Source organism: Scyliorhinus torazame, chromosome 21 (assembly GCF_047496885.1).
Source record: "Scyliorhinus torazame isolate Kashiwa2021f chromosome 21, sScyTor2.1, whole genome shotgun sequence".
Taxonomy (NCBI): domain Eukaryota; kingdom Metazoa; phylum Chordata; class Chondrichthyes; order Carcharhiniformes; family Scyliorhinidae; genus Scyliorhinus; species Scyliorhinus torazame.
In genome coordinates, this window is record NC_092727.1 from 7,698,114 (window position 1) to 7,710,297 (window position 12,184).

Here is a 12,184-nt window from a genome sequence, read left to right on the forward strand (position 1 = left end):
TTCGGGTTGGGGAGGGGTTTGTCAGGTGGGTTCGGCTGTTGTACGAGGTCCCGATGGCGAGTGTGGCCACGAACAAGAGGAGGTCGGAGTCCTTTAGGTTGCATCGAGGGATGAGGCAGGGGTCCCGCCTGTCCCCCCCTGCTCTTCGCACTGGCGATTGAACCCCTGGCTATGGCACTGAGGGAGTCGAGGAACTGGAGGGGGTTGGTGCAGAGTGGGGAGGAGCATAGGGTGTCGCTCTATGCGGACAAACTTGCTGCTTTATGTGGCGGACCCGGTTTGGGGGGGGGGGGAATGCCGAAGGTAATGAGGATCCTCAGGGAGTTTGGGGATTTCTCAGGGTACAAGCTCAACATGGGGAAGAGCGAGTTGTTTGTGGTTCACCCAGAAGACCAGGAGAGGGGAATTGGCGAGTTCCCACTGAAAGGGTGGAGAGGAGCTTTGGGTATTTGGGGGTCCAGGTGGCCAGGAGCTGGGGGCCCTGCATAGACTTAATTTCACGAGGCTAGTGGAGCAAATGGAGGAGGAGTTTAAGAGGTGGGATGCGTTGCTGCTGTCCCTGGCGGGTAGGGTGCAGCCAGTTAAGATGACGGTGCTCCCAAGATTTTTGTTCCTGTTCCAGTGCCTCCCCATACTTACCCCGAAGGCCTTCTTTAGGCGGATCAACAGGAGCATAACTGGGTTTGTGTGGGCGCGAGGGACTCCGAGGGTGAGAAGGGTGTTCCTGGAGTGAAGTAGGGATTGGCGGGGGGGGGGGGGGCGGAGAGGGCTTGCACTGCCCAACCTCTGTGGGTAGTACCGGGCCGCCAATGTGGCGATGGTGCGCAAGTGGGTGATGGAGGGGGCTGCATGGAAGAGGCTGGAGATGGCGTCTTGTGAGGGTGCGGGTCTGGAGGCGCTGGCAACGGCGCCGCTGCCGCTCCCTCCAATGAGGTATACCACTAGCCCAGTGGTGGCGGCTACCCTCAAAATCTGGGGGCAGTGAAGGCGGCACAGGGGGGGGAAGTGGGGGCCTCGGTGTGGACCCCAATACGGGGGAACCACCAATTTATCCCAGGGAGAATAGTTGGAGTGTTTTCGGGGTGGCACAGGGCAGGGATAAGAAGGTTGGGGCACCTGTTTGTGGATGGGAAGTTCGCGAGCCTGGGTGAGCTTGAGGAGAAGTATGGGCTCCCTCTGGGGAACACCTTTAGGTATCTACAGATAAGGACGTTTGCCGGACGGCAAGTGGTGGAATTCCCACTGCTGCTGCCACGCACGGTACAGGACGGGGTGCTCTCGGGGGGGGGGGGGGATTGGGAATAAGCCATTCGGCCCCTTATCTCTGTTCCACCATTCAATAAGGTCATGGCTGACCTATCTCAGTTACATCTTTACATCTTCCTCCACTATCCTCTATGGTATTGTCTGGAAAGCTGTGGGGTTTAACCCAGTGAACTCTCACTAGGTGATAAAGAACAAAGAAAAGTACAGCACAGAACAGCCCCTTCGGCCCTCCAAGCCTGCGCCGAGCATGCTGCCTGTTTAAACTAAAATCTTCTGCACTTCCGTGGTCCGTTTCGCTCTATTTCCATCCTATTCATGTATTTGTCAAGATGCCCCTTAAATGTCACTATCGTCCCTGCTTCCACCACCCCCTCCGGCAGCGGGTCTCAGGCACCCACTACCCTCTGTGTAAGAACAAAACTTGCCTCGTACATCTCCTCTAAACCTTGCCCCTCACACCTTAAACCTATACCTCCTAATAATGAAACAAAACACTTCTGCTGGCTTATTAATTTCTCGAGCAGCATTATGATTCCAAATGCCAATACTAGTTTCATAATGCTGCTCTAGAAATTAGTGAGCGTAAAGGTGATGGGAGAATTACTCAATTACTTAGCAAGTGTTCTGTGAATCACCAAGAATGGCAGGTGTTGTAACAGAATTTTCATACTTGTGCTGTTGGTATTCCCTTCTGAGCTTGAATTAAAGGATTTCTTTCATACATAGAAGGAGCTTTATCCCACAACTGATCTGACCTGGAAGCTTAGATGGATGGATTTGTTTATTGTCACATGTGCCGAGGTACAGTGAAAAGTATTTTTCTGCGAGCAGCTCAACAGATCATTAAATACATAGGAAGAAAAGGGAAGAAAATAAAATACATAATAGGGCAACACAAGGTATACAATGTAACTACATAAGCACCGGCATCGGATGAAGCATACAGGGTGTAGTGTTAATGAGGTCAGTCCATAAGAGGGTCATTTAGGAGTCTGGTAACAGCGGGGAAGAAGCTGTTTTTGAGTCTGTTCGTGCGTGTTCTCAGACTTCTGTATCACCTGCCCGATGGAAGAAGTTGGAAGAGTGAGTAAGCCAGGTGGGAGGGGTCTTTGATTATGCTGCCCGTTTTCCCCAGGCAGCGGGAGGTGTAGATGGAGTCAATGGATGGGAGGCAGGTTCGTGCGATGGACTGGGCGGTGTTCACGACTCTGAAGTTTCTTGCGGTCCTGGGCCGAGCAGTTGCCATACCAGGCTGTGATGTAGCCAGATAGGATGCTTTCTGTGGTGCATCTGTAAAAGTTGGTAAGGGCTAATGTGGGCATACGAAAATTTCTTAGTTTCCTGAGGAAGTATAGGCGCTGTTGTGCTTTCTTGGGGTAGTGTCGACGTGGGTGGACCAGGACAGATATTTGGAGATGTGCACCCCTAGGAATTTGAAACTGCTCACCATCTCTACCTCGGCCCCATTGATGCTGACAGGGGTGTGTACAGTACTTTGCTTCCTGAAGTCAATGACAAGCTCTTTAGTTTTGCTGGCATTGAGGGAGAGATTGTTGTCGCTACACCACTCCACTAGGTTCTCAATCTTCCTCCTGTATTCTGACTCGTTGTTATTCGAGATCCGGCCCACTATGGTCGTATCGTCAGCAAACTTGTAGATGGAGTTGGAACCAAATGTTGCCACGCAGTCGTGTGTTTACAGGGAGTAGCGTAGGGGGCTAAGTATGCTGCCTTGCGGGGCCCCGGTATTGAGGACTATTGTGGAGGAGGTTTTGTTGTTCATTCTTACTGATTGTGGTCTGTGGGTCAGAAAATCAAGGATCCAGTTGGAGAGTGGGGAGCCAAGTCCTAGGTTTTGGAGCTTTGATATGAGCTTGGCTGGGATTATGATGTTGAAGGCGGAGCTGTGGTCAACAAATAGGAGTCTGATGTAGGAGTCCTTGTTGTTGAGATGCTCTCGGGATGAGTGTAGGGCCAGGGAAATGGTGTCTGCTGTGGACCGGTTGCGACGGTATGCGAATTGCAGTGGTCAAGGCGTTCTGGGAGTATGGAGGTGATGCGCTTCATGATCAAGCTTGATAACAATATTGCAGAAAAAAGTTGTTCTTCAGTTACTGCCGTCTGCAATTGTAAGAAAAGTTAACCCAATTTAACATCCTTTTGAACTTTACACAATTAATATGGTTATAAACTCGAAAAGTTAACCCAATTTAACATCCTTTTGAACTTTACACAATTAATATGGTTATAAACTCGATCAGACCTCTGCAACTCACATGCATTGCTAATTTTTACCTTGTGATCGTTATGCAACACCTGTTTTATGAAATACAATTTTGGATTCTAATCCATTCACACATGAATATATTAAATCATTGTTGCTGTAAATTTAGAATCCTGCTTGAATTGACATTCAAAACAGTCAACCTGATATCTGACACTATGGTTTCCAGTGGCAACTAGCCTCTTCCAAAACTCTTGACTGCTATGAGATAAAACTCACCTCTCCGTCAGTGCAGGTTTCAGAATGGGCAACCCTACTTTATAGCCATTCTGTCTGCAGTTCATGGTGTTGTCACTGGTTATTATGTTAATACTTTATGCTGTAGGAAAATTATATTCACGACTATGCTTCAATATACTTTAGTCTTGTGACTTTAGTCAATACCTTTGTCTTGATGACCTTAATTTGCTTCCTCGTCTTGGGGAAGATATCCTTCAAAGTCTCAAGTAAAATCACTCCAAGGTTACGTGCCTAGATTTGCCTCACGGTCTGGAGTAAACTCTTCTTCCCTTCTCCCTTTGTGGAGGTTAATGACATGTCTGCAGTCTGTATTTTACCACTGTATTTCAGTGTAGCTCAGACCAGAAAGTGGGGGATCCAGTATCCCACCCACTTCACAATGTTGCACATTGATACTTCAGTTTTCTGTACCACTGTGATGTCAAGTTCAGCAATTAATGTGATTCGAGCAAATCCATTGTGGGTTAATAGCTGCCAAAGACCTGTGAATGAATTTATATCTTTCTGAAGCTTTATTCACAATACAAATGAGTTCTGGTTAATCTGAATCATTAAAAGTTGTGAAAACCTCAGGTGTGAGTTTAACCTTAAGGTAAATACAATTTGGTGTTGGTGAACTGGAGAATTACATTCTTTTCTTATAGTACTGCAACCCGTGTTGTACTCCTGTTTGAAAGTATTGTTGGAAAATTATCAATTGTGTGGTATGCATTCTTACCAATGCACCTTGGTGCAGGTAATACTGTAACATGAGGATGTCTGCATTTGTGGTGCGAAGTTTGACGTGGTGTTACATCAAGGTCAGAATAACATAATAAAGATTGTACTTTGGTCAGATATTGGAACAAAAGTGTGTACAGAATAGAATTAACAGCTTGTTTAACATATTCATTTCATTTCATTTTCATATTGTGGGGGGATTACAATTGATCCGGATTGGTACATGGCGTCCTGCTGTACTTGATCTTAGACCAAAGAGGATTATGCCGCCATGATTTTAAATTAGCTTTTATGTAGCCCACTTTCTTCTATAAAGGATGAGGTTTTCTTCACAACAAAGGTTTGGTCTTGTTAAGACATAGAAAGTAGGAGCAGGAGGAGGCTATTCGACCCTTCGAGACTCAATAGCCTAATCCCCCCCCGCCACTCTCTGGGTGAAGAAATATCTTCTAATCTCTGTCCTAAATGGTGTACCCTGTATCCTCTGAGACCCCTGGTTCTGGACACACCCACCATCGGTAACATTCTTCCTGCATCTACCATGTCTAGCCCTGTTCGAATTTTATAGGTTTCTGTGAGGTTCCCCTCTCATCCTTCTGAACTCCATCCTAATCAGTTCAATCTCTCCTCCATCAGTCCCACCATCCCAGGCCTCAAGGCAAACTCTGAATATTTGTCATTTGTCATCAGTTTAAATTTGTTCTTTTAACCTAATTCAATTGCACTTGAATACCATTTTGGATTCAGTTTCCACTTGTGGGGTAATTGTGTAAATTTCATAGTGGATTGATTTCTTTCAAGTTACCCCTTTGTACAAAGCTCCCACAGATATATCCTAGATTTAAAAAAATAAGGTTTGATTGAATTTACTGTGTTTAACCATTCTATAAGTAGTGATAACGTCATCTTGTAATACTGTTTTCATTTTGTTTTGCTGGGAGCTGGAGTTTGAATTTGATAGGAGCTAGTGGAAATTCCACTCTTGTTTGAGCCGACTAATTGTAATACAGCTGGTGCACGACATAGTAACATCACGATTTCTCACAGCAGGTTGTCTTGTCAATATTTCTGGACTTGAGGAATTTTTCTGCCTTATCGAACTTAAAAAGCTGGACTGGAATTTGGGGATTGATCACTTTCCTTACTCCAAGAAGTAATAAACTACAGAGAATTTTTATATTCCACTTCACACCCTGTTTATAGTCTGAATTTAATGGTGAATGTTTTTATGTATGTAACAAATAAAACCCTTTCTATTTATCTACTCGTCCATCAAGGGAGCAGATGTTTACCCTTTTGTTGTTTCTGTTCAGTCCTTTCACAGCTGCTGGCTCTAGTTAGAAACTGCAGGTATTTTAAAATTACTCTTCAGAACTCTGATGGTATAGCGGCAAAGGCTGGAAAAGGTTTATACAAGCCAAAATAGAAAATGCTCGACAATCTTAGCAGATCTGACAGCATCTGTGGAGAGGGAGAGCGTAGCTAATGTTTTGAGTCTGAATAAATCTTCGCTGAAGTTCGCGAGAACTGGAAATAAATATTTGTGCATTGGGAATAAGTTACACGGATATAGAGGGAGAATGGAAAAGTGGGACTAACTGGGTTGCTCTTTGAAAGAGCTTGCCCAGACTCGATGGATCCAATGCCCTCTTTCTGTGCCGTTAAGTAAGTAAAGTCACCATTGTCCCAGATGACCATAGGCTGCTTTCCCTTCCCCTTCGAGGGGGAGAGCTGACTGGTGGTGATATAACCTGAGGGTCACCACACCTCGGGTGAGGGGAAAGGTTGAGAAGGCGGGGCTTCATGGGTAACCTCAGCCAGTCCAGGATTTAACAAGCACAGTTGGCCTTGCTCTGCATCACACACCAACTGTCCAGACAAATGAACTAAACCGGCCTGTTGTATCCTATGCTCGTAGACCAGTCCAATTCGGTGGCTTATCTGAAGCTAGGTTGCCAATTTGTTCCTGTTTACGGTCAGTTTTTAGTTTTGGTATTTGGTGGGAACCTGTTTGCTCATTATACTACCCAATATTCTGAAGCTCAATATTTGCACACGTGCGGTTATGTCCAAAATTACATTGCTGGTGAAATCCTATTGCTGGTCTAACCCAAAATGACATCGGTAGTTAACCAGCCTGAGCTGCAGCATTTGATGCTGCCAGCCTTTTTGATCTGAGACCTTGAGTAAAACCTTTGCTGAAAAGGCTATTTACTGCATCCAGTGACAAGAACATGGAATTATTTAAAGTAGTATTTTCTGATACCCAATTCAAAGTCACAAGATCCCTCTTTGCCTAGGCACATACGTAATGCTATGCCTGAGGTGGAGGAGGTAGTTAAAATAAACTTCTGGTCCAACTGAATTTGTCTCACCGACATATCTGTCTAGTTTATTTCATTAGTGTAGGAACAGTCTGTAATTTTCTTATTGATAACTGCTTTTTAACTTCTCTCCCTCCATTTAGGTGCTGTTGGCTACAGCAGTTTGCACCAAGGCTGGGAAGGCTATTATCTCACGGCAGTTTGTGGAAATGACAAGGACACGGATTGAAGGTTTGCTGGCAGCATTCCCTAAACTAATGAACACTGGAAAGCAGCATACATTTGTGGAGACAGAAAGTGTGCGGTACGTGTACCAGCCACTGGAAAAACTCTACATGGTATTGATCACAACCAAAAATAGCAACATCCTGGAAGATCTGGAAACGCTTCGTCTCTTCTCTCGAGTGGTAAGAGCAATAAACTCAAGCTGCTGAGGATACCGAAACTGAGACAATCTGAATTTATCAGGATATGCCATTGATAATTGGAGCAAGTGATTTTTGTCATCAATTAGATCCACCTATGAACGAGGATTCCCATTCCTTATGTCACTACCTATTGTAAAATCAGACTCTTTGGCCAACTAATAATGCTACAAGTTGTAAGAGATTCATAGGATTTGAATGAAAATCCCAAATGTGATTCCAGGGATAAACAACTATGTAGCTATGCAGGTGGCCTGGAGAGGTTGGTCTGTTTTCCCGGAGAAAAAGATGGCTGAGAGGAGACTCGACAAGAGGTATTCAAAATCCTGAGGGGTACGGACAGGGTGAATTGTGAGAAAGATATCCCATATGAGTACATCAAGAACTAGAGGGTACTCATTCAAAATAATGGGCAAAAGGAGTAGAAGTGATGTGAGAAAAAGGTTTGACCTGGGGATGGTCAGAGTCTGGAACAGACGTCCAGAGAGGAGTGGTTGTGGCAGGTTCGATTGAGTTATTCAAAAGGGAATTGGATTGCTATCGAAAAATAAAGAATGTGCAAGGTTACTGGGGTACGGCAGGAGAGTGGGATGAGGTAGAATGTTCTTTGGGCCGGATTGCTGCCTCCTGCACTGTAAAGATTCTGTAATTAGGAAAACATGCCTTTATCTATGACGCGTCTAGAGGAAAGCATTGGGAAATCTGGTATGGGACTTGGGAATGAGTAAGATGACACTGGTAGGAAGGTGACCAAAATTAATCCACTGAGAATTTTTGAGTCAATTCAAAATATTCTGGCATTGTATTAGCTGTTAGACTTGTGTTTTCTGCTATAACATTAAGCAGACATGCTTCATTCCCACTAATCGTCCTCTTAAATATATGAATACGGCTGTTAACTTGCAGTAAATAGTGGTAACAAAACTTGTGTCTCACCACAGCAAGTCAATTCTTCAAATGCTGCCTCGGGTGTGAGATTGATTTATTTATTTGGTAACTCGGTTTAGTTTGTTTACGTAATTTAATTTGATTAAAGTAATAAGGGTGAATGTGTCCCAGTTATCTCTGCAATAGCCAGTAATATACTTGGTGGGGTCACCTGGATATGGTTTTGTAACAGGTGGAAGAGATGAGTTGAGTGTCTGGAGCAATTGGACAGTCTGAGGAATGGCAGATACGTTTCCATGGTGAACAGTAGTTGGGGATGAAGTGGGAGGAAGTGAACAACTGAAACCTATTTCTTCAGTAATTACAATGTTATTACAATGTTATGTTGAGTGACATTGCCCTGTCTCTCTGTGTTTTGAGAGTTAGGATGTCTGCATTGATTCAGTGGATAACACTCTTGTCTAAGTCATGTCATGAGTTCAAACCCCAGTCTAGAGACTTGAGCACAATCTAGGCCAGTGATTTTGAAAATCTTTTTCCTGGGACCCACTTTTGCCAACTGCCTGATCTTCAGGAACCCACGCTCTTACCTGTAATGTGACAGGTGAGCCTCCTTGGTCCTCAATCTCAATCCAATCAGATTCACAAGAGGAGAGGGCAATGGACATATCGGGTGCAGCCTTCAGACTGTTGCTTTGTGCCATCTACATTTTTGCGATAACCAAAAGCTATGTGGGCAGCACGGTAGCATTGTGGATAGCACAATTGCTTCACAGCTCCAGGGTCCCAGGTTCGATTCCGGCTTGGGTCACTGTCTGTGCAGAGTCTGCACTTCCTCCCCGTGTGTTGTGCGGGTTAGGTGGATTGGCCATGATAAATTGTCCTTAGTGTCCAAAGTTTCCCTTAGTGTTGGGTGGGGTTACTGGGTTATGGGGATAGGGTGGAGGTGTTGACCGTGGGTAGGGTGCTCTTTCCAAGAGCCAGTGCAGACTCGATGGGCCGAATGGCCTCCTTCTGCACTGTAAATTCTATGATAATCTATGAAAAGTCCAACCTCGCACATGTAGGTCATCGTGAAGGGCACCAGCAACAAAATACTTGTATTACTTAGGACGGAATACTCCTGGGAGATGCTACTCCAGAATGCTAACAACCTCGTGGACCTAGAGTCTTTTTAATGGGCTGTCACAAGTCAGGTGCAGCAGTTCAGTCTCCTAATTTAGAGTCAGCAGAAGTCTAATAACTGACACTGGGGTTTCAAACTCAAGACTTTTCACCCACCTCTTCTCTTTCAAAATCTGTAACTTCTCCTCTGGAAAGTAGCGATTAAAAACTGTTCATCAGAGCATCCGGATGCGACTGGTAAGGCTTGTCGGTCTATTGACAGTTTCCGTACGAACACATTTTCTTCAATGCGCCATATCAGTGTGGGAAGCATGTAACATATAGTTTCTGGTTTTGTACTTGCACATGCCAAACTTTCAATGACTTTTGTAAAGCATCTATTTCTTCAGTGCAGAAAGCAATCATCATCCTTTCCCTGGAATTTTGGGTTCAGTTTGTTTAGAATTGAAAAGGTGTTGGCAAAGTAAGACAGAGATAGCATCCAACTTTCATCACCAAACAAATCAGCACGACGGGACAATTTCTCGAGTAAGAAAACGTGGATTTTATATCTCCGTTCATTATCTCTGCCAAGCATCTGATGCTCTGTAAGCCAACGTACCTCTGTATTGAACAATAAATGTGTGTCCTTGGCCTCCATGTAGGAACACAGAGCCTCTGAAAGCCGGGTATTGAGTTCACTGCATTTAATGAAATTTATGAGAACCACAATTCATTTCAACACCACTTCAAGATAGGATGGAATTCCTTTTGATGCCAGTGCCTTGTGGTTAATAAAGAAACAATTCCAAAAAATGTCCTGACCAGCTGCTTATTTAATCCTTGTTATAACTCTGCTGTTTATCGCTATCACGTTGGCTGCTCCGTCACTTGCAAATCCTCTGCAATGAACGCAGTCGAACCTGCGCTTTGCAACCACATAACTATTTAATGCTTCGAATATCGGTAGATTCAGATTGGCTATCACATTTACCTAGAATTAAGTTACTATTTCCAAAAAGTAGTTAAGTAGTGCTGAAGCACTTTGGAACATTCACAATAAGTATTTTATTAACACCCCCCTGTTTAAACTAGTATGGCAGGGGGGTGGGCACCGGAGCAATAGGTCAGAAGGTCAAAGCTTTGAGGGAGAACTAGGGAATAGGGCCAGTATGGCCCTGAGGCAGAGCAGACAGGGAGATGTTGCTGAACACAACGGGTCTGGTGGCCTGAAGTGCATATGTTTTAATGCAAGAAGTATTACGGGTAAGGCAGATTAACTTAGAGCTTGGATTAGTACTTGATGTTGCCATTACAGAGACCTGGTTGAGGGAAGAGCAGGATTGGCAGCTAAATGTTCCAGGATTTAGATGTTTCAGGTGGGATAGAGGGGGATGTAAAATGGGTGGCGGAGTTGCGCTACTGGTTAGGGAGGATATCACAGCTGTACTACGGGAGAACACCTCAGAGGGCAGTGAGGCTATATGGGTAGAGATCAGGAATAAGAGGGGTGCAGTCACAATGTTGGGGGTTTACTACAGGCCTCCCAACAGCCAGCGGGAGATAGAGGAGCAGATAGGTAGACAGATTTTGGAAAAGAGTAAAAACAACAGGGTTGTGGTGATGGGAGACTTCAACTTCCCCAATATTGACTGGGACTCACTTAGTGCCAGGGGCTTAGACGGGGCAGAGTTTGTAAGGAGCATCCAGGAGGGCTTCTTAAAACAATATGTAGACAGTCCAACTAGGGAAGGGGCTGTACTGGACCTGGAATTGGGGAATGAGCCCGGCCAGGTGTAGAAGTGTAGAAGCTTCAGTAGGGGAACTTTTCGGGAACAGTGAACACAATTCCATAAGTTTTAAAGTCCTGGTGGACAAGGATCAGAGTGGTCCTAGGGCGAATGTGCTAAATTGGATGAAGGCTAATTATAACAATATTAGGCGAGAACTGAAGAACCTAGATTGGGGGCGGATGTTTGAGGGTAAATCAACATCTGACATGTGGGAGGCTTTCAAGTGTCAGTTGAAAGGAATTCAGGACCGGCATGTTCCTGTGAGGAAGAAGAATAAATACGGCAAATTTTGGGAACCTTGGATAACGAGAGATATTGTAGGCCTTGTCAAAAAGAAAAAGGAGGCATTTGTCAGGGCTAGAAGGCTGGGAACAGACGAAGTCTGTGTGAAATATAAGGAAAGTAGGAAGGAACTGGCAACTACTGGCAAGGAGTCAGGAGGGCTAGAAGGGGTCATGAAAAGTAATTGGCAAATAGGGTTAAGGAAAATCCCAAGGCTTTTTACACGTACATAAAAAGCAAGAGGGTAGCCAGGGAAATGGTTGGCCCACTGAAGGATAGGCAAGTGAATCTATGTGTGGAGCCAGAGGAAATGGGCGAGGTACAAAATGAATACTTTGCATCAGTATTCACCAAAAAGAAGGAATTGGTGGATGTTGAGTCTGGAGAAGGGCGTGTAGATAGCCTGGGTCACATTGAGATCCAAAAAGACGAGGTGTTGGGCGTCTTGAAAAATATTAAGGGAGATACGTACCCAGGGCCTGATGGGGATCTATCCCAGAATACTGAAGGAGGCAAGAGAGGAAATTGCTGAGGCCTTATCTTTGGATCCTCACTGTCTTCAGGTGATGTCCCGGGGGACTGGAGAATAGCCAATGTTGTTCCCTTGTTTAAGAAGGGTAGGAAGGATAATCCAGGGAACTACTGGCCGGTGAGCCTTACGTCAGTGGTAGGGAAATTACTGGAGAGAATTATTCGAGACAGGATGTACTCCCATTTGGAAGCAAATGGACGTATTAGTGAGAGGCAGCATGGTTTTGTGTAGGGGAGGTCGTGTCTCACTAACTTGATAGAGTTTTTCGAAGAGGTCACAAACATGTTTGATGCATGTAGGGCAGTGGATGTTGTCTATATGGACTT

The 12,184-nt window shown here is 44.8% G+C and overlaps 1 protein-coding gene across 2 annotated transcripts in view; it reads left to right on the forward strand.

Annotated features, from left to right (window-relative positions):
* LOC140398132 (coatomer subunit delta) overlaps window positions 1–12,184 on the forward strand; it is a 43,534-nt gene that overhangs the window by 12,302 nt on the left and 19,048 nt on the right. For both annotated transcript variants that reach the window (XM_072486399.1, XM_072486400.1), the window contains exon 2: window positions 6,978–7,241. In XM_072486399.1, the coding sequence (XP_072342500.1) occupies window positions 6,978–7,241 (264 nt within the window). The remainder of the gene's footprint in view (window positions 1–6,977; window positions 7,242–12,184) is intronic.